This window comes from Pavona decussata, unplaced genomic scaffold (assembly GCF_977016875.1).
Source record: "Pavona decussata unplaced genomic scaffold, jaPavDecu1.1 SCAFFOLD_3, whole genome shotgun sequence".
Taxonomy (NCBI): domain Eukaryota; kingdom Metazoa; phylum Cnidaria; class Anthozoa; order Scleractinia; family Agariciidae; genus Pavona; species Pavona decussata.
Window position 1 is genome coordinate 1,252,776 of NW_028145427.1, and position 20,757 is coordinate 1,273,532.

General features: G+C 38.9%; 2 protein-coding genes across 4 annotated transcripts in view; one reads left to right on the forward strand and one right to left on the reverse strand.

Annotated features, from left to right (window-relative positions):
- The window catches only part of LOC146489777 (protein arginine N-methyltransferase 7-like), a 113,828-nt gene extending 94,661 nt beyond the window's left edge, over positions 1-19,167 (reverse strand). For 2 of the 3 annotated variants that reach the window (XR_014860051.1, XM_085099175.1), the window contains exons 1-17: positions 18,903-19,167; positions 18,718-18,754; positions 14,770-14,919; positions 14,540-14,648; positions 13,614-13,726; positions 12,493-12,588; positions 11,856-11,992; positions 9,521-9,767; positions 8,852-8,912; positions 7,409-7,478; positions 6,480-6,603; positions 5,622-5,708; positions 3,979-4,026; positions 3,118-3,207; positions 2,814-2,964; positions 2,129-2,214; positions 999-1,183 (exon numbers count right to left, since the gene is read on the reverse strand). Coding sequence is in view for 2 of the 3 variants with exons in the window: in XM_085099175.1 (XP_084955301.1) it covers positions 999-1,183; positions 2,129-2,214; positions 2,814-2,964; positions 3,118-3,207; positions 3,979-4,026; positions 5,622-5,708; positions 6,480-6,603; positions 7,409-7,478; positions 8,852-8,912; positions 9,521-9,767; positions 11,856-11,992; positions 12,493-12,588; positions 13,614-13,726; positions 14,540-14,648; positions 14,770-14,919; positions 18,718-18,754; positions 18,903-19,054 (1,943 nt within the window). In the remaining variant the exon portion in view is untranslated. The remainder of the gene's footprint in view (positions 1-998; positions 1,184-2,128; positions 2,215-2,813; positions 2,965-3,117; positions 3,208-3,978; positions 4,027-5,621; positions 5,709-6,479; positions 6,604-7,408; positions 7,479-8,851; positions 8,913-9,520; positions 9,768-11,855; positions 11,993-12,492; positions 12,589-13,613; positions 13,727-14,539; positions 14,649-14,769; positions 14,920-18,717; positions 18,755-18,902) is intronic. The other variant, XM_085099281.1, reaches the window with a different exon arrangement.
- On the forward strand, positions 19,165-20,533 carry LOC146489784 (uncharacterized). Its single transcript, XM_085102795.1, has one exon. The coding sequence runs from the start codon at positions 19,271-19,273 to the stop codon at positions 20,024-20,026; it is 756 nt and encodes a 251-aa protein (XP_084958921.1). The 5' UTR covers positions 19,165-19,270; the 3' UTR covers positions 20,027-20,533.
- Positions 20,534-20,757: the final 224 nt, after the last annotated feature.

Sequence of the window (20,757 nt, forward strand, 5' to 3'; positions counted from 1 at the left end):
CGCGCGGTTAGATGTGACGTATCCAGTCAAGCTGATCGGCACGAACCCCCCCCCCCCCCCCCCACCCCCGACAAACGCGTGGAGGCCTGGAAACGGCGCTGAAGTCAACCTCGTTCTCAGGGTTCTCCCTTTTCGTCCATCCTCGAGAGAGGATCCTGGAAACGAGGTTGCGCTGAAGCCAGTAGGGACTTCACGCAACCACGACGGCAACGCCAACGACAACGTCACTTGAAAATACAAGTCCGTTTTACTTGTACAACTTTGCGCTTATTCTAATTCGTTCAACTTCTACAATGTGGCCGAACTATCCAGTAACAGAACTGGTGGGAACGGTCTTCAAGTTAGCACAGAGAATGAAAATTTACTGTCATGTTCTCACGCTGTCCATAAAACCTTGAATTTGGGCATTTCACCTTGTTGTTTGGCCGAAGATAGCGACGAAATGCATCAAAATTTGTAATGCACGTGCACAGCATTGTTTAGCTCATTAAGCCTTTTCTTTATTGACGTTTTCGTTGCCGTCGGCGTCGTGTTTGCGTTAAGTCCCTAGTATAGGCCATTTTCATGATGGCGTCATTTGACTACAACGACCAGAATTCATTTTGTTTTCCTTTTCAAATTCAAATTTTGTAATCCCAGTGGAGAGCAAAGAACAATAGCTCTAATTAGCATGAGAAAACCAAAAAAAAAATGAAGGATTCTGGTAGTTGTAGTCAAATGACGCCATAGTGAAAATGTCCTATTACGTACGATATACGTTAGAAATTGAAGTTAAACAGGACATTTTCACGATGGCGTCATTTACCGTAACTATCAGAATCCTCAATCAGTTCGTTGTTTTCTCTTGCAAATTAGGGATATTGTTATCTAAATCTTACCGGAATTACAAACTTTAAATAAGAAAGAAAAACCGAAAGGATTCTGATGGTTGCAGTAAAATAGCATCATCGTCAAAGTCGCCTGTTGTGCCATTACTTCACACAGTAGTTCTCAATCACCTCGTCAGTTTGATTTCTCCTTCACTTGTCATTTTGTGGCTTGGTATGTTTGACATGAAGTCAAATTTCATGATGGTGGATTCCTGAGAGAGCGCACGGCAGGGGTATTCCCATAAGTGGTGAGGCTCAAGTGCTATTCCACGGCTCGATTCATTGTTGATCTCTTCATTGGTTAGTTTTGACCCCTACAGAGTTAAATCCACATTTACAAACGGAAAATTAATCGACTTCGTGGACTGTTTGTATTGTAATTGCTCTTGTCAAGTAATAAATAAAGTTGAAGTTGAATGTTTCTTTGCCTTGCTACACTGTGACGTTTTTTCCTTCCTAAAGTTTCATTGTCTTTGTGCTCCCTTTTCTGGCCTTCCTCAAAAATAGACATGGCCCGTCCAAGACGTTCAGTTGGTTTCCTGGAAACCTATTAATGCTGAATGGACAATAAACCGCACGAAAGTATGCAGAAAATTTCCTGCAATGCTGCGTACTTGCCAGAACCAACTCTTTAGATGCAAAAATTACTTTCATTGCTTCAATCGCCTTTTTTTTACCGAGCGCTAGTACTTCTGTAAAATTTCCAAACACGAGAAGGTAGGAAAAGAAAATAGATAGCTCATTGACTACATGAGCATGTTGCAGGCCAGTGACTTTTTCTCAAGATTTCAATACCTTCTGCTGTTGTGGCTCAATGGTTGAGGCTTATATTAGAACGTAACCTGAACTTAAACATGTGTTTCAGACGCAACACTGTTTTTAACTCTATCTTGTCTAACCAGGAGCCATAATCAGGGATGGAACCTCTGATTATCGCTTCTGGGGCCCGTTTTTCGAAAGTCCCGGTAGCTTACCGGGCCCGATAAGTGTCTTTGGTGAAAAATGTTACTTAACAGAAGTCAATTTTTGTTAGCTTTGAACACTAAATTTCATAATCTTATAATTCTATAAACACATTGGCCAATTGTACACCATGTCTGTAATCACAGTGTAATCGGCGAAAAAACATTTAAAAATATACTTACCGGACCCGAAAAGTTACCGGGACTTTGGAGAAACGGGCCCCTGATCTCACATAGTTCGAACTTTGACCAATAAGAATGACAACTCGGACGTCGGCTGTCAAGTTCATTCCTTACCTCAATAAGTTTGTCAAACAGCGAAACATCAAACCCTTCTACAATGTTCACAGGGGCATGGAACTTCCAAAGATCTTCAAACTCAACTAAAAATGCATAAAAATGAATTTAACTGAGTAACAACCTCAGGAAATAAAAGATAAATTGTTTTTGACGAGCAATTTTATTTGCCAGGTATTCATTGTAACTGTTTCAGTTGCAATGAAAAGGCGTCACTTGAGTTTTAAGAAGTCTTCGCAAGACAAAAACTGTTGGTAAATAAATTGTGGTGTATGAACGTTGTTTCTCGTACATGTGTCAGGAAAACAACACAGTTTCACCTATGCATTCACTGGGGCTCCTGAAAGATCTGTTGTTGGCGCGCTCCGTGCGGCCTTCAATTTCTCCGGCAGGAAATCATTGCCTGTTTTATCCCCATGGTTTACGCTCTTTGTGATAAAAATGGGAGTCTTAACAATAAATATGGATTTTAAACAACCCACAAAAAGCGAGAAGATCTTACGCAAAGTTTTCTAAACGAATTGAGGACCACATGCACAAAATCAGTAATGTGAGCCAAAACAACAAAATGCGATCTAAACTTATGCCCCGAACCCTTTAGTTGATCTCGTCATGGAGAAGTGATTACAAGCTATTACACTATTGCTCGTCTCGCTGTTTAAAGCATAGCTCTCCAAATACTGACCTGCTATCGCCTTCAGCGTAGCGCCACAAGGCAGCATCTTCACTCCTGGTTTTGCTATCCTAGCGATGCTGGATGCAGCGTACCAGAAATATAAATTGTGCCACGGAAACAGGGCACTGGTGAAGAATGGTTCACCTAAAATCACATCAACCTACAAAGAAAAAAAAAGTGCTATCAGAACTTAATTCTCTTCGGAGCGCTTTTCGATGGAAGAAGTCGTCCCAATGGCCAATCGATTCGTGTTGTCTTCTCAAAATAGCAACTGCTAAATAACAACAGCAACACAGAGAAAAGAAGAAAGTACCTGAGTGCAAGGCAAGTCTGCCGGCCCTAGATCTGCCGCTTCTTGGTTAAGAATTTTTATTTTGTCATCTAATCCATTTAAATCTATTAACTGAAAAAAAAAATCGTTACTGATTTTTAGAGGCTACTTTCAAAATTTTAACTCTAGTAACAAAAATAGCTAAAAACAACATCAGCTTCGCGGGTTTTGCAAAAATGGTTGAAAACGGGTAACCCCGCTCTAATACACAAACAAATAATTTAGTACCAAAGAGCGTTCAAACAAGATTGTGTATAGATGGAATCACAACAGGGTCAGTTTTAATCTAGCCTGCAGAACAAGCGTTAACTCTTTTTTTTGCGCTTTTGCAGGCGAGCGGAGACAAGCAAGAGGCGAGCGTGAGTCACACGCGACAGGATTTCGCGCCCCTCCCGTCGCTCCCAGCGAAAATCGCAAGCGAATTTCGCCACCGATTGATGCAGACACACTTGGCTATTTTTTCGCCGATCGCGGCGATGTGGCACTTCGAGCTTGTCCTCTGGCTCCATCTTATCGCTGCTATCTACCATTTTGAAAAGTAATACCGCGATAAAACAGCCGATCCTGATTGATTGGCGATTCGCAGCGATGGCGAATGCCGGCAAATTCGATATCTGACATGCCAGATATCGGCGATTTTATACGCAAAAATCGCAATCGCCGCATCGTGTGCCGCCGGCTTAATAGATATTCACCAAGCACTCTAAAGAGCTTATCCCCCGTGAATAACAACACCCAAACAAGTCGACAGGTTGAAGTCGTTCCATCCAGACCCAGGGTCTGCCTAAATTTACCTATTAGCAGTTCATGCGCGACTACTTGGCTGTAGATTTTAACACTTACCTTCCTAAGAAACTTTTCATACAAAACAGACGACTCTAAAGTAACAACCTACAGATAGAGAAGATATATTCGTTTTAGTATTAATTTCTAATTCAGTGTAAAGCAATTCCTCTTTTGGCTCAGCAACTTTAAAGTCATTGTACTTATAAATTACGGGTTCTTCTTTTAGTATTAGACAATTACTGTAAAATATTTTAAATCTGCATTAGTATGTAAAACGTAGTGTCTTAGTAGTTTGTACTTGCCATTTTTCTTGTGTTCGTCTTGCTCCACCTCGACTAGCTGGAGCTATTTGCGGGGGCAAGCAAGCCACATCTCGTGTTATTTATTTATTTATTAATCATCATCATCATCATCATTAATTATTATTATTACTATTATTATTATTATTATTATTATTATTATTATTATCATTATTATTATTATTTTTGAATAAATAAACATTGATTGATTAGACATACAGTTTAAAGGTTTTCATTTTCAATAAGTTAAAAAAATTGCATTTCACTGCGGACTTCATAGACTGTGAGCAGTCTCTCTTTTTTGCTTGAGAATCCGCGGGGAAGAACGCAAAAAACTGAGTGAGCACGATATTCGAGGGACGAGTAACGCGCGCCGGAAGGCCACTTTTGTCCAGAAATGCAGGCAATGGCGAATTTGGCAATTTTGACGAAATCTTGCCACAGTCATAACGGAGGCGAATTTGGCAAGATTGCGCCAAATTCCCAAATAAATGCAAATAAGCTAAACACGTGGAAGCCTGCCATGTTATTGGATTTGACGATTTTGGCGAATGTGACAAATTTGGCGAATTTGGCAATTTTGACGAAATCTTGCCACAGTCATAACGGTGGCGAATTTGGCAAGATTTCGCCAAATTCCCAAATAAATGCAAATAAGCTAAACACATGGAAGCCCGCCATGTTGGTGGATTTGACGATTTTGGCGAATGTGACAAATTTGGCAAAATTTTGTCAAAGTGCCAAATGCATGCAAAGGGTAACAACAAAGTGACGAATTTAGGGAATATGGCGAATTTGACGATATTTTGTCAAGGACCAAAATTCAAGCGAATGAGCTCAAGACAAGGGTACCAACAAAGCGGCGAATTTGGCGAATATGGCAAATTTGACGATATTTCGCCAAAGACCAAAATTCAAGCGAATGAGCTCAAGACAAGGGTACCCTTCTGTTGAGCTCGTTCAACTGAATTTCAACCTTTGGCGAAATATCGTCAAATTTGCCAGTTTCGCCAAATTCGTCGAATTCGCCACTCTGTTGGTACCCCTCTGTTGAGCCCGTTCAACTGAATTTCAACTTTTGGCGAAATATCGTCAAATTTGCCAGTCTCGCCAAATTCGTCGAATTCGCTGCTCTGTTGGTACCCTTCTCTTGAGCTCGTTCAACTGAATTTCAACCTTTGGCGAAATATCGTCAAATTTGCCATTTTCGCCATTGCCTGCATTTCTGGACATATCTCCGGAAGGCGCGCGAAAAGAGAGGCTCCCTTTCCGCTCGCCTTCTGGCGCCCACGCTACTTGGGGCTTTGCCGCACGCGCTTCGAATATCTTACGTTCTTCCCCGCGGATTCTCGAGCAAAAGAGAGACTGCTTGTAGTTTACGCACTTAAGCCTGAAACCTACCTTTTCAAACCCAGCCTTGGTAGCCATAACAGGGAGCAAAGATCCATCGCTAATACACAGACATTGTGAACAACCTTCTGAAACCATCTGCAAAGGAAACAGTTTGGAATGTCGAGTCAGGGTTTTAAAAATAACCAAGATGGTTGACAAAATTGGGATCTTCACGACAACAACATTCCGTGCTCTGGTGGAAAGTGTTCTAGACACCAAGATACAGCATAAATGAAGTGCCAAATAACTGCAATGACCTCTCATACAACAATTCTTTCATCCGCAGTTCAAATATAATTATGTTTCATATATTTACATTTATTTATTCATCGTTCACGGGTATATTACGAACTCACAATATGACCAGATCCCAGTTGGCTTGATAGCTCAGTTGGTGGAGCACTGCACTGGTATTGCAGAGGTCATAGGTTACTTTGAGTTTCGTTAAAGGCTGAATTATTTCCAGGCTTTCTTTCGGTCGGTAGATGCGTATATTATTGTAACGATCTCCCTTTATCAATCTCGTACCCAGAGTCTTCAGGCTTTTTGGTCAGCGGGGCAACGCCGGGGAGACTCTGGGGACATCGAAAAAATTCAATTTTTTTGATTGGCTGTTCCGTAACGGTTTCCATTGTTTTACCGCAGAAATCCTGCGGTAATAAAATTTGATGTCCCCAGAGTCTTCCCGGCGTTGCCCCGCTGACCAAAAAGCCTGAAGACTCTGGGTACGAGATTGTCCCTTTATCTGTTGCACCAAAATAATAGTCGAATGAAGTTCCAAGCACGCTGGAATACCCCCACAAATGCATAGCGGCCATGCAAAGGGTCATATCGACCACACAAGGAGAAAATAGCATTTTTAATTACTTGTTTGAATGCTTGTTTAAATGCTTGTGATCTCTGCTTGTCATTCAACATCGCAAATCTATGCCGACTCCATGTGACATGTGCTCCACACGTGCACAGAGGACGATCAACTGTTGTGACAATCCTGAAGTATCAAACAACAATCTAAGTAAACTGTATCTAGGACAGTTTTTCACAATAACTGTGAAAATTCCCGTGCGCTGATTGGCTCGTAGCTATTGTCTATAAGAGTACAGACAATAAAAATGACGTCAGATGTAACGCGCGCGCTTTCTCAACGAAAAATAAAGTCGATTCTGCTTGTACATATATAGGTTAAGCTTAATTCAATAACGGTACATGGAGAGGAGAGGGACACATCTAGTTTAACTTATATTGTCCCCATTTAAAGGCCCACCTTCACCCAAGAGTCATTGCGGTCGTTTGTTTTTGTTTTGAAATGCTGTATTGCCCAAACGCGTGATCTTATTGGCTGTACGAACTAAAGCGGTTCATGCGGGTTTCCTCTACGACTCGTGCTGGAGGGAAAGAATATTCTTGATCGATTATTGCTTTCTCACTCAACTCCCACTCAAATAAAATGGGGGGGGGGGGGGGGGTTCATATATGAAAACTGTTCCTCGGAGCGCAATACATCTTGGGTGAATGTGGGTCTTTAACATAGAATGATAATTACTAACACTGGGCAACACAGTATAGTTTGAGTGCGTGATCAAAAAGTGTTCTAAAATGAAGTTAGTAGGGCTAATTAACAGACATCTAAAAGAATAATAAATCAAACCAGCCAGATTTTTGGGGGGCAGCATTAATAAAATATCAAATAAATAAATATAGAGAAGTGCATATTTTCAGTTTGATGCTAAAGTGACAAAGAAATATAAGGTGAACAGAAAGATTCTTCAGCTATGACTGCAGTAGGCAACACATACTGATTTTGTGGAGTAACATCAAACCAAATGCTATAGTCATCATGACAGCATTGAATATTAAACTTGTCACCTGTAAGAAAGAAATGTATGTATTGATCAGTTCACGAACCACTCCATTTTAATGGAAAACTGTCTTAATCCCTTTACTCACAAGCACTCAATAAAGTCTTGAATTCATTTTGTAACTTAAAAAATACTAAATTAAATACCACCATGAAAAAAGTGCTTCAGAAGAACTTTCATTTTAAAAATGCCAAACTTTGGGATTTAATCCACAGACACAAAAATAGAGCCACCTTGCACAGCCTAACAATCTGCAGTGGTGTCCCACATGAAAGAACTTTCAGTAAGTTCAATAAGAAATATCACACCATGTGATTTTACTGACAGCCTCAAAATTTTATTAATGACAGTGAAAGAAACAGTATGATTACTCGAGGCTTAGACTGTCACAGCCATAACACCCGCTCCAAGGAAACTATTAGATCTGCATGTATTTGATCAAATACAAACTGGGGACTACTCAGATCCTTTAATAGTGCATTAACAGACTGGAATTCCCTTCCAGAAGACATGAGATGTTTACCTTTTGATGCTTTTAAAATTTCATTACTTAAAAATTTTAAATCTCAACAAGTTTTTTCTTAGTGTGGCATTTCTTAGTTCATCCATTTTTAATAATATTTATAATTTATATATATTTTTATTTTATGTTTTATTTTTTTTTTTATGCAGTGCCCTATTGAAAACCACATTATGTGACATAGGCCATCTGTAAAAAGAACTTTTCTTCTTCTTATTCTTAAAGCAAGAGTAAACATTTCAAGCTTTGGCTCTGCATAAGAAAGGCTCAGTTAATAACTCCATTCTATCCCTTCACTGTAAGTACTGTAGGTTACAAAAAAATGAACCTCTTGCAAAGAATTGTATATGGAATTTACCTGACCTAAATGTTTGAACAGATATGCCAAATAATTATAGCAACTGTCCAGGAAATATTATTTTTTGTTTGGGGCTTGTGGCATACCAAAAAGTTTCAAAATCTAGTCATTTACAACTGTGTTTACAACTGCAATCATAGAGCCTATGCAAAATGGCAGACATTTTAATCTTTGAAAATTTTAGTCTTACTAACCACATTCCTAAATTTAAAAATAAAACAAATATTTTACCTTGAACAAGGCTAGTAGGGCTAATTTGAATACAGCCTAAGAATATAAAAATGTCAGCCATTTTTGTATAAGGTCTATTGTCCACATTGTCGTTTGTTTCTTTTTGTTTTGATTTATTTTTTTGCTGTAGCTTGACATTCATCTTAACCAAATTTTACCTTTGATTTCCATTTCGCAATAACCCTAGTATATCAAATGAAGAAACTGTTGAAATCTAAAGCTGACAAAACTTAACACATAAAAAATACCCTGATGAATTTGACTGACATACCCTCTTGTATGAATAACGGCCTTTTCAAGAAATAAACTGCTTGCATCCAATGATCCCTCCACTGCAACACAACAAAACAAATTTTTTTTTAATAATCAGGGCCCGGTTGTTCAAAGCCAGATTAAGATAATCCTTGATTAACGAAAACTTTGACTCAGGTTTAAGGGATTTTTAGCCCTCGATTTTTACTTAGAACTTTCTTTACCTTTAGCTCTAAATTAGCCTTAAGGACCATTTTTAACGAGCGGGCTGAAAGGCTCTATTAAAATCTAATCATGGATTAGCGCTAATCACCTTTCGAACAACCTGGCCCTGGGCTGATTTGTTCAAAGCCTGATTAACCTAATCCTAGGTTAACGTGATCTTTGATTCAAGTTTAATTACTAGTCAACAAAGATTTTTCAAAAAGATTTTTGCCCCTCAGTTTTGACTAAGAATTTTCTTTACCTTTAGCTTAAAATTAGGCTAAATAAAACCACTTTTAAAAAGTGAGATGAAAACTTTGATTAACTTTTAATCATAGATTAGCATTTATCGGCTTTCGAACATCCCAGCTGAGAATTGTTCAAAATATTCATTCATATGTTCTGTTCAAGACTGCTGTTTCAATAAACGTAAGGTTCAAGTAACCTTGCAAAGGACAGAATAACATGTGACCAGATGTTGTACCTGTCTGTCAGCACCATCAGGATGTGCCCAGCGAGGTGCTGTTGTCAAGGTGATGTCACCATCAACATCCATGTCTAATGTCCACCACATGACGACGCCATGAGCAAGACCAGACTTCTTCACTGACATCTCAGTACAGTAATGGGACACTGTTTTATCACTAGCAGTTTTGTCTTTGGTGTCTGGTATAGAAACCCTATTAGTGCAATCTGACTTGGTAGAGGTGCAATTATCACAAAAGTCAAACCTGAAAGGAAAAACATTGAGATGGCAGCCTAATTCTCAGACTGGTTGGTGGCTTAGTTGAATGATCAAATTGACTGGGTAGAAGACAGACTAGCTGGCTGTTGCACTGGCAGACTAGCTTGCTCACTGAATGTCCATCATGACTATTGTAATGAATGACAGACTGACTGGCTGACTGACTGGCACTATGTGAGGGACTGACTGATTGACTGCCAGCTGAATAGATGACTGTACGTAGTGACTGATTGAGTCATAGGCTGACTGGCTGTCTGTCTACCTGGATGACAACCTGTCTAGCTGCATGACTGACAGAATGCCTGATGAGCTGACTGTCCAATCAACAGGCCTTAACTACTGAGTGACTGACTGGTTGACTAGCTGAATGATTAACTGGCTGGGTGGATGACTAATCAACTGAAAGGCTTGCTGCCTGAAAGTTATCAATAATTAAATAATAAGCTGTCTGACTGCCTGAATGAAAGGCTTGCTAACCATCTGTCTGTTTGTCTGACAGGCGGAATAACTAGCTTACTAACTGACTGATCCATTGGGAAACTGAATACAGCTGTCTGTCTGACTGACTGTCTAACTTTGTCCAACTGGCTGAGTTAATAGCTTGTTATTCAAACATGTCTCTCAGACTGACTGTTGGACTGGGTGACTGAATATAGCTGTTTGATTGTCTTTTAGACAAAACTGTCCAAAGTGTCTTTCTGACTGCCTTTAACTAAGTTAGTTTCTTATTGGCTGACTAACTGGTTTCCTGACTCTGTCTGACTAAGAGAAAGCTGGCTTATAAACTAACTGCATGCCTCACTTGCTGACCATCTGTCTGACTTACTGTGATTCACTGACTGCTCAACTATTTGTTTGACCCACTGACTGACTGATAAGCTTGCTTTAGATGTCTAATTGACTGACTGAGAGGCTGACTGTTTAACTGTCTACAGGTTTGACTGACTGGTGGATTGTCTACAAAATGTTTGGTCAACAAAGTTGACAAGATAATTTGGGCACCATAAAGAGATCCAAGCAAGTAGTAGCACTTGACAATAGAGTTGACAAGTTAATTTGGCCATGGTAAGAACATTTGAGTGCTACAATGTAGTACTCAACTCTCAATATGGTGACCAAATTACCTTCAGCTCTCATCTCTAAACCAAACATTCATTTCAACTCCCCACTGATGAAGCACCACAGCTTCTTTAGCAGCTAACCCCCTCATTCATTTCAATGAATGACAGTCTGTCTGACTTTTGGTCTAGCCAACTGACTCACACTGAAAAATTACATAATTATATAACATGCTAGAAATGTATTTATTTAGGCCTCAACAGAGCAAAAGTTGACAGAGATGCCAATACTCTTGGATTACCCTGAAGTCTTTTGGATACAGAACAAATATCCAGATCTCCTGTGCATGCATAGACCCCAAGTTTGAGAACCCGGAATGCTGGTCATATGTGTTGTTAAGAGTGCCGCAGGCGCTAGCAGCAAGCGCCTCCTAGGGGGGGTGTGGGGGCATGCCCCCCCCAGAAATTTTTGAAAATTAGGGTTTCTAAAATGGCCATTTTATGCAATTTGTGTAGTTTTTCAACATGTTTTACGAGCCATTTATTTGTTATTGGTACGAATCACGGCATGAAAATTAAGATTCTTTTAGGAATTGGCTGATTTTATCGAAAATTCAGAGCTTGAACACAAATGCGGGTTTTTACTCAGTCGCAGCGGGTCAGCGGGTTTAAACGTTCAAATGCGGGCCAGACCCGCCTCGCGCGGGTCACTTGGGGTCTATGTGCATGTCCCAGATAGAAAGCGACCTTTCATTATTTTCTACAATCAACTAACCAAGGATTTATAACCCAATTTTCCAGGGTTTACAAATTTCCACTTTTCCAAGTTCACGTCACTGTGCCTACAGTTGGTACAATTTCTGCATCTCTCACCCAAAGATAATGGGTCTACCAATATTTTACGGGAAAGTAACCACCCATTTTTTTTTTTTGGGGGGGGGGGGAGGGTGTTAGAATGGTGGGTCAAGTGGGAGATCTCTAGATTTCAGTATCCAGTGGTTGACTTTTTTTTTTACCTTAAAACTGGAATAGGTGCTGACAGAATGTGAATTTCGTCATCAGAGAGTTCATCAACATGCAGATCAAAGGCACTCGCAGTTCCACTGCACTGCTCCATTTCAGCTGGTAAGGTAACATCCTGATCCTCTGACATCTGAACACAAAAATCCATCACCATGTGATGTTTAACTATTTTCATTTACGTTTTACTGTACATATTTATGATGTAATGTTTAAAACATGAGCAGCAGTGTTTTTTTGGGTTAAAACCATGAGGCGCAGCCGAGTGGTTTTAGACCCGATAAAACACATTGTGAGTTAATTTTGAACAGCTTCAAAAACATTCCTGGAAAAGCAATTGTGTCAAGAGAGTTCATCGCAATGATGCTTTTGTGAACGTTGGAAATTAGCATAAGAGAAAAACATTAAACACTGCACACTAATGAGGAGAAGGTTTAATCAGGTTTTAAAACCACTGCATGTGATGTTTTATTGACCATTTGATAGGTCAATGGGTTTATGAATTGTTAATGAGTTTTTGAAGATATGCTTTTATATTTACGTATTACGCAAGGCCGCTAAGGCCTATTGATACCAGCCGAGTGCTGAAAGTGAAACCCTGCTTAAATAAATATGACTTGACTTGATTTTCACCTGTTTTGGGTCAAGCTGATGCATATTCCAAAGAGTTTCACTTCCAACAACTTGAACATAAATTGTGGCTGCTGCAGGGACACTAACAAAACCTGGCTGATAAAAAGTACATATTATTTTTTCGTTTGAGTCTGCCAAGTAAATTGTTAAATACTATTTATTTTTTTATAATTAATAATTACTTAGTTGGCTGTGATGGTCACTGTGCACAGAATATTGAAGAAAAGTATAATACTTAAAAAAAATCTTCTGGGTCCATGATCTTCAACCACTTATAATGTACATGTCATCCAGGACTGATCAGAATATGACTTACAAATTTTATGAATTTTCTGCATTTTGGTGATAATTGTTTAAAATTTGCAATTTTTATACCTTTTGTAAAATTTAAAGTTCTCTTAAATTAGTTTGATCCCTGGTGCACGAGAACTGCAAATTTTACAAAAAACTGCAAAATGACAAGGAAAATTTGTAAAATCATTTTGAAATTTGAAGTTTCTCAAAATTTCCTGGTCTTTCCTTAATTAACTCATCAATAAGTCAATTAGTGTCACAAGCTCAGAAACTTCTTGGCTTTCAAGTGGGGTTGTGGGAGGGGTGACTAAGCATTCTATTCCCTGTTTCCCTCTTTACTCCTAGCCAGTTACCACCCTTTTTTGGTAGCTCCCACCTCTGTGCTCTTTTTCTGCTGGAAAATGTAAATGAAATGCAATATAACATTGCAATAAAGTATTTCTGACTAGTTTCTCTGACATCCCACCATCTCACAAAATAATATCACTGACAGTGTTGTTCCTGAAAATATCCATACCCCTGACTCCTACAAAATGTCTGAACTTGGTTTGAACCCAACATGCCACATCATAACAAGGAAGGACATCGGTTTAACTCCTGTTACCAAGAATAATGCCTGTCTCACTGACTGAATAATACATAACTATGAATCATAAATGATGTTTCCCAATCCTCTCTCTTCTCGTTTCTAGCCTGTGAAATGCATGCAGCTTAAGGAAAATTTAAAGCCTGCAGTGTTTTAATAATAAAAATCCTTTATTGTTACCTTGAATACCTTACAAAAATGATACCTAATGAAAAATGCGAGGCTAGATGCAGTTCCAAACCTCAAGTAGACAACTGCAAGCATCCCTCAGTGTTGGTAATGCTCCCTCGCCAATAAGTTCTGTATCCCATAATTCTGTAACCAGTAAATTAGCTCTGCTTGGCACATCTCCAGCTGTAAAATAACAGATGCAGTCATTTAATGATTCTGCATATTTCTCCTTCTAGTACTCTTCAAATTCATGCAAAGTTCCTGGAATATTAAAACAAAATTTAATAGGCAAGCCTTATATAGCTGCTTGCTGAACACTTGTGTTACACTGTCTGAGACTAAGCAATATCAAACTCGATGAAGAGTATTTTATCTACTTTTCAAAAACCAAGAAGTGAGTTGAAGAAAAAGAGTAAGAGCTAAATTTTTTAAATCAACTTCTAGGTGTTTGGAAATAGTCCCGATGAAACAATCTTTCAGCGAGTGCTTGATATAAATTAAAGCTTCTCAAATAAATTATACTTCTTAAACAATACTAATTCTTCTTTTAATTTGAAGATAAAGTTCACCAAATTTTATGTAATGTTTAAAACACAAGCAGCAATGTTTTATTGAGATTTAAAACCATGAGGCGCAGCCGAGTGGTTTTAGACCCGTTAAAAGACATGCTGCGAGTGTTTTGAACAGCTTCAAAAACATTCCTCGAAAAGCATGTGTCAAGAGAGTTCATAACAAATTATGATGCTTTTGTGAACGTTGGACATGAGCATACGAGAAAAACATTAAACACCGCATACCAATAAGGAGGAGGTTTTATCGGGTTTTAAAACCACTGCATGTGATGTTTTATCAACCATTTTATAGGTCAATGGGCTTATGAATTATTAATTAATGAGTTTTTGAAGATCATTAAGATCATTGTTCCAAACCTCATTCACGGATATTAATTTCTTTTTTAAAGTAAAAAAATTAATATAATTAAAGTTGTATGCTCACCTTTTCCCAATCCTAATTCAGTTGAGCACTTTCCAATAACTGAGATCTTGTCACCAAATCCATTCTTCTTGACTATTTTCTTAGCAACATTAGCAATAGGTTCAAATGCCTAGAAAAATATAGAACAACTGTTAGTGTCTTCTAGAATGTATTTTCCATTCCTGGAATCATTTCAAATTGAAATCTTCATTGAATAACCTAGTAATTTTACAGTTGCTCTCATAACTGACCTCACACGCAGTTGCCTTATCTGCTCCACTCTCCACAGCCATCATAGCCAGAAGTCCAGTCCCTGTTCCGATATCTAACATATGAACTTTTTGGCCATTATCCTTGAGTCTTCTTACAGCTTCCTCAGTGGCTTCATAATACTTCTTATTCTACGAAAAGTATACATTTCAGGGTTCAATGCTAACAACTAGCTGACAACGTAATAATAATTTATAAAAAAAATATTACTTTATTACTTCTCCCCGAAAGGGGCTTTTCAGGGACAATGAAACAAACAGGAAGAAACAAATATTTCAAATACAACATAACATGGTTAAAGTGCCCATATCGGAATTTTTTTTTATTTTCTCATCTGAATCTAAACATAACCTTTAGAACTTCAGTGAAAAAATTTTTCGGTTTGCATAAAACGCAAATTTTTTATGAATTTTATAAGACGTTCAAATTTGCCGCCATTTTGGCCCACCATTCGCATTAGTCTCCTCTTGGTTTAGCAAGAGCTGTGATGTAGATTCAGGAACACGTGACTTCAGCCTTTCTCTGGATCTCACTGAAAACAAGTCGCGATATTTCTGCACGTTTCTCGAAAATGCCGGAAAGATGTGTTGCAGCGAGATGTGGAAACATCAAAGACGAAGCAAATGGAATAAGCATGCACAGGATTCCTTTCTTTGGCACCACATGCCCGCAAAGACTGAGGAGGCGAAAAAAATGGATCGATTTTATGCTGGAGCGGAGGAAGATGTGGACGCACGCCTGGAAAGACATCGTCCTTGTGCTCAATGCACTTCAATGACGAGGATTTCACAAGGCTGATGAATTCAGGTTTAAACTTAAAACGTGAACTGAAGTAGGATGACATCGCGTTTGTGTTTATCCTTTAAAACAGCTAAGCGAAAGGAAGACGAAGGCCAAGAGCCACCTTCGAAGAGGAGCAGGGAAAAGCGAATGGTAAGCTTTCGATACTGAATATTCACACCCGCTTGTGACATTCTAAGCGTTGTAACCTTGTGAGGTTTATAGTTTGACCTCACTGTTAACTCAGTCGCAAGTTTTATAAAACATGGCGTAATTGTTTTGTTATATATTCTCATAGATCGTGAGATCCGCGAAGTTTCGTTGAGACCAAGCTCTCAAAAAATACTAGCACAAATGCTACCACTAATGTAAATAGATCGATGCGCGAACAGTCGCACTCGGCGAACACAGAAAACATTGTAAACCACGATGTAGATAAGGTAGATAAACTGCAGCAAGAATTCAACGAGCTCAAACAAATATTGTACACACATGTGTTGCAGAATTCTGCAAACAATAAAAATGTTGAAAAGTATAACAGCGTTAACTCTGAAAACCTAACCACCACAACGGGGGTTCAAAATAAAAAAGGGCACAAAACAAATAACAAGCGCATTTTAAGAGCGCAGAAAAAAATTGGCTAAAAAACGGATTGAGACACAAAGAGAAAAACACGAGAAATTCATGAAGAATTTTTCAAACAAACAACTTAGCGACAGCCTGTTAGCGTTATTTCTAAAGGGCTCAAATTTGTCCCGACACCGGTGACAGACACGAATTACATTAGACGCCAACTCTTGTTAGACTTCGCACATTTCGCAAGACGTATGCGCCTAAAAGATACAATGGATTTCGTAAGCTGTGGGACAGTGACAAAAAGGAAATTAACCTGTTCATTGAACAAGCTAACAACTTCCATCCTACAATTAAATTTACGGCCGAAATTTCAGAGAACGAGACAAGCTATTATTATCACAGTTCAACACGTGTCCTTCCTGTAGTTCCGCGAGAACAATGTTGCTAGTCAGCGCTTCCCAATTGCCTTCGAGTTCCTTGCAGCAGTAGCACTCGCTGATATTTGCTAGCAGATCACGGCTACAGTTAGCACAAGTACATCTACATGGAAAATAATTCGTTCGAATGTATGTGAGTACTTGGCCATAGTTTTGACAGATGATAATGAAGAGCGCGTATGCAAAATGCAAGGTGAGAACTTTACAGATGAACTTTACCATCCACTAACATGCACTCTATTCTCTAAGCGGATCGTCGCTTCTCCTCTTCTTCCTTGCAATATCTTTTTAGCCATTCTTCGTCTGCTATCGGCTCGTCCGCGTACGGTTCGAGTGTATCATCATCTTCACACGTATTACTTGTTTCGTGGACGCCATCTATCGCCTCGACTTCGACGCTTTCAAATTCGTCCTAGCTGCTTTCTTCAGCGGTTTGCTCACTTTCCGTGTCAGATAAGTTTTCTGGAATATACTTATTTAGAGCTAAGTTTTTCCTTCCTATATACCGGTGAATCTGACGATTTTCTTTCTGCCGCGAATGTACTTTACTGAAGGTCAAGTGAGTGCATAGACTCGAGAGTTCCTGAATGTACGTCACAGACCATGTCACGTGGCCCTATTGTGTGCCCGTCGGCATTCTCATCAGCGGGGCGGGTGGACCGCAATAAAATAGGATTTTAAAGATTTGTAAAATTCATAAAAAATTCGCGTTTCATGCAAATCGAAAATTTTTTTCGCGGACGTTCTTCGCGTAATGTAAAGATTCAGATGAGAAAATAAAAAAAATTCCGTTATGGGCACTTTAAGAATCCCAACTGACAAGAGGCGGACCATCTGGCTATTTACAAACGAGGCCGAGGAGTTGAACTAGTGGCCACCGAGAAACAACTCCAGCTAAGCGGTCAGAGTGGGACTTGAACCCGGGACCTTCGGATTTCAAGTCCGGCACGCTAAGCACTTGACCACGCTGCCTCCCTAAACGTATGGTCTAATATGCCTTATTTGGAGTTTTTAGAAGGCTGGCTTCTCAATGATGGTATTATTAAAGTATTATCTCGAACATTTAACATGTTACTCCAGACCAAATATTGATGCAGAATGATTTTCACTCAAAATTTATCACAATCAATAAAATTGCTTATAATTTTATGATTTATTTATTAAAATTAAATGAAATTAATGATTTATTTATTGATTAATTAAACTGGGAAAAGTCTTTGTGGAGGGAACAGTTATATGTAGCATTTTATAAACTAAGCTTATTTATATATTTTCAACATCAGCCATTTCCAGCAGAGCCCATACCCTCCCCTGAGTTGATCCTTGGGCATGAGGATTTTAAAAATAAACCAGCAAATGCTCCATGGCAGGAACTGCAAAAGAGCTGTTCATGATCAAAAGCCCCACAGCAAAGCAATAAATAAATAAATAAATAAATAAATAAATAAAAAAATAAATAAATAAAAAGTTGACTTCTTCATTTCTGGCTTTGCCTTCATTACAAATTAAGCCTGCAAATACAGCTGCTTTTCATCGCTCCCGGCCCCCGAGGGCGTTTTGCAGGCTATCATTATAACTAAAGTTAATTAGGCCAACTGAGTCTCAGATAAGTATAATTCTCTGTCCCTGGATAAATGTTGTATATTTACTGTGAATGTATGTGAGAAACCCCTTGTAACAGAATTATTGGAAGAATATAATTAATTGATCCCTGCACTTTCTTTACCTTTTTCTTTTCATTTTTCGTTTCTTTTTGAGTGAACTGGAAACATTTTCTGTAAGTGCTGATCAATTGGAAAATTCAACATCACATTCCCGCCCCCCGCAAACCTTGTGTCTGGGGAGTAGGGCAAGTTGATGTCAAAGGCTTTCCAGAGGGTGGCAGGGTGGGAGATATGAACTTCACCTGGGTGGAGTGGGCAATTTGAACTTGACACCTTTCTTTTTGTCTGGCAGAACACATGGTTCCCGATACAGGGACTTTTATAGTTCAGGGTGACACAATGTTGCGTTTGCGGGCGATTGGCCCACAAAAAAGGGTACCATCAAAACACTACAAAGTTTGTGGGGATCCATAGAAAATTAATTTTAACTTAACAATTAAAACAAAACCGAAAAAAAAACCACTCATCTCACCCTCTCATCATCATGAAGCATATCCGCATAGGATGACCTATGGATTGAAAAAAAAATCTTTATAATATTCTAAGATTTCAAATTAGAGCTCAAGAAACGTGGACAGTTGTTGTGCTGCAGATCAGAGAAAGCACGTGAAAAACATGGCAACCGTAGTCGAGGTTTGAAAATCGGAATCCGTTTACCTCGCAATCTCATTTCGCATATCATAATCTTCATCCTCAACTATCCACTCCATCTTTCCTGTCGTTGGACTAAACCTCTGGGAAAACATTTCATTCCTCAAGTTGAGGGAGAAATGAACAAATCTTCTTACAACTGAACACACTCTTTGCATGAGAACCCGAATGCTGTAACTTCAATTCTAACAAATCATTTGATTGGACGATGTACTGCTCGCGACCAATCAAATTAGCCGTTACGTAATCCCATACCAAACGTGCGCCTGGTTATTTTTGCAGCCAAGCTTGAATTGAGACGAAATGTTGTGCAAACTTTGAACAAGAAAAGTATAAAGAAAACAGCTGCTATCGTTGACAATGGATTGAGAAAAATGGCTAGCCCTTCAAAGCAAACAGTTATGCTTGATATGTGCCGCAGCAGAACAAAAAAATACGCCGGGTCAAAGTATAATTTCAACGAGAATTTCAAAGGAAAGGAAGACCCTGAATATTACAAAGCTGCCGTGCTTGTCCCCATCTTCTTCAAAGAAGGATCTCTTCACGTTCTTCTTACGCTGCGATCAGAGCAGCTTTCCACTCACAAAGGGCAAGTAGCATTTCCTGGTGGGAAGCAAGAGGATTGTGATCAAGATATTATCGCCACTGCGTTGAGAGAAGCTCATGAAGAAGTCGGCTTACTCCCTGACATTGTTGAAGTTGTTGCTGTTTTGAGTCCATTAGTGTCGATGGCAAGAGACAAGAATATGTACGTATATCCCGTCATTGCCATTATAAAGTCAGACTTTGACCTGGTTATAAATGAATCAGAAGTCCAAACAACATTTGATGTTCCTTTGGAGTTTTTCCTTCTTAAGGACACTCACAAGCTAAAGAATATGACCTTTAAAGGAAGAAACTTTGACGTTCACGTGTTTGACTTTAAAACAAACGGTGGTAATGGAGATCAAAATAAGTCATCAATGTTTGTTATTTGGGGGTTAACTGCTGAAATTTGTTTGAAGGTAGCTATCACAACTTTCAATGAGCTGCCTGAGTTTGAGCTTTCAGAGCAGTACTCAGAATTGACTCAGTATATTACAGAATTGAATTCCAAAGAGAATGACTTGAACCCTTATAGTAAAATTTGACTTGGTTGAGCTTGTTATTTTCTTCTTCTTTTTTGTCGTTGCAGGGGGAAGGGGGTCTTCAACAGCTCCAGAGAATCACAACTCAAATTACTTAGCTCCTACAGCTGTAATTGTAGAAATTTTCTACAATTTTAATCTGGAAAAACAAATGCTACAACACTGTTCTTATCCTGACGGAGATAAGAAAATATATAGAATCAAATCAAGAAAGCTGTGCAATGACACTGTTAGAATAATCTTCCATATCCCAAGTTTTTTTGAGAAACCATAGGAAATTTGTGAGTGCTTTTCATCTCCCAATGATCCTTAGCTCTACTGTGTTGTATTTTTAATTATGCTGTAACTGTATAACAAGAATTGAACATTGGCCTATTTTGGGATCCTCTCAAAATGCTTAATTGACCCCTCACGCTATCAGTTATTTATCGACCGTCAATCTTTGTAATTATAGAATGTATCAAGTAACCGTATACTTAACTTGATAACTTAGGATACTGTGTATTAGTTGGCTTTGTAATTATTGTAACATCACTGTCTTTGTGTATAGTAATTTACTTTACAAGTATATTCGATTTTCTTTTTGTTGAGCTATGTCTATTCCACGCACGTTAAGGAACAAGCCTCGCGTAAATTACGCTATATTAAATTCCGGAGCGGACAGCATCTCTCCTTCACCAGAACAGCTTTCATTGGATCTGGGCTCTACCCCTCAAGTAAAGGATTTCGCTTCC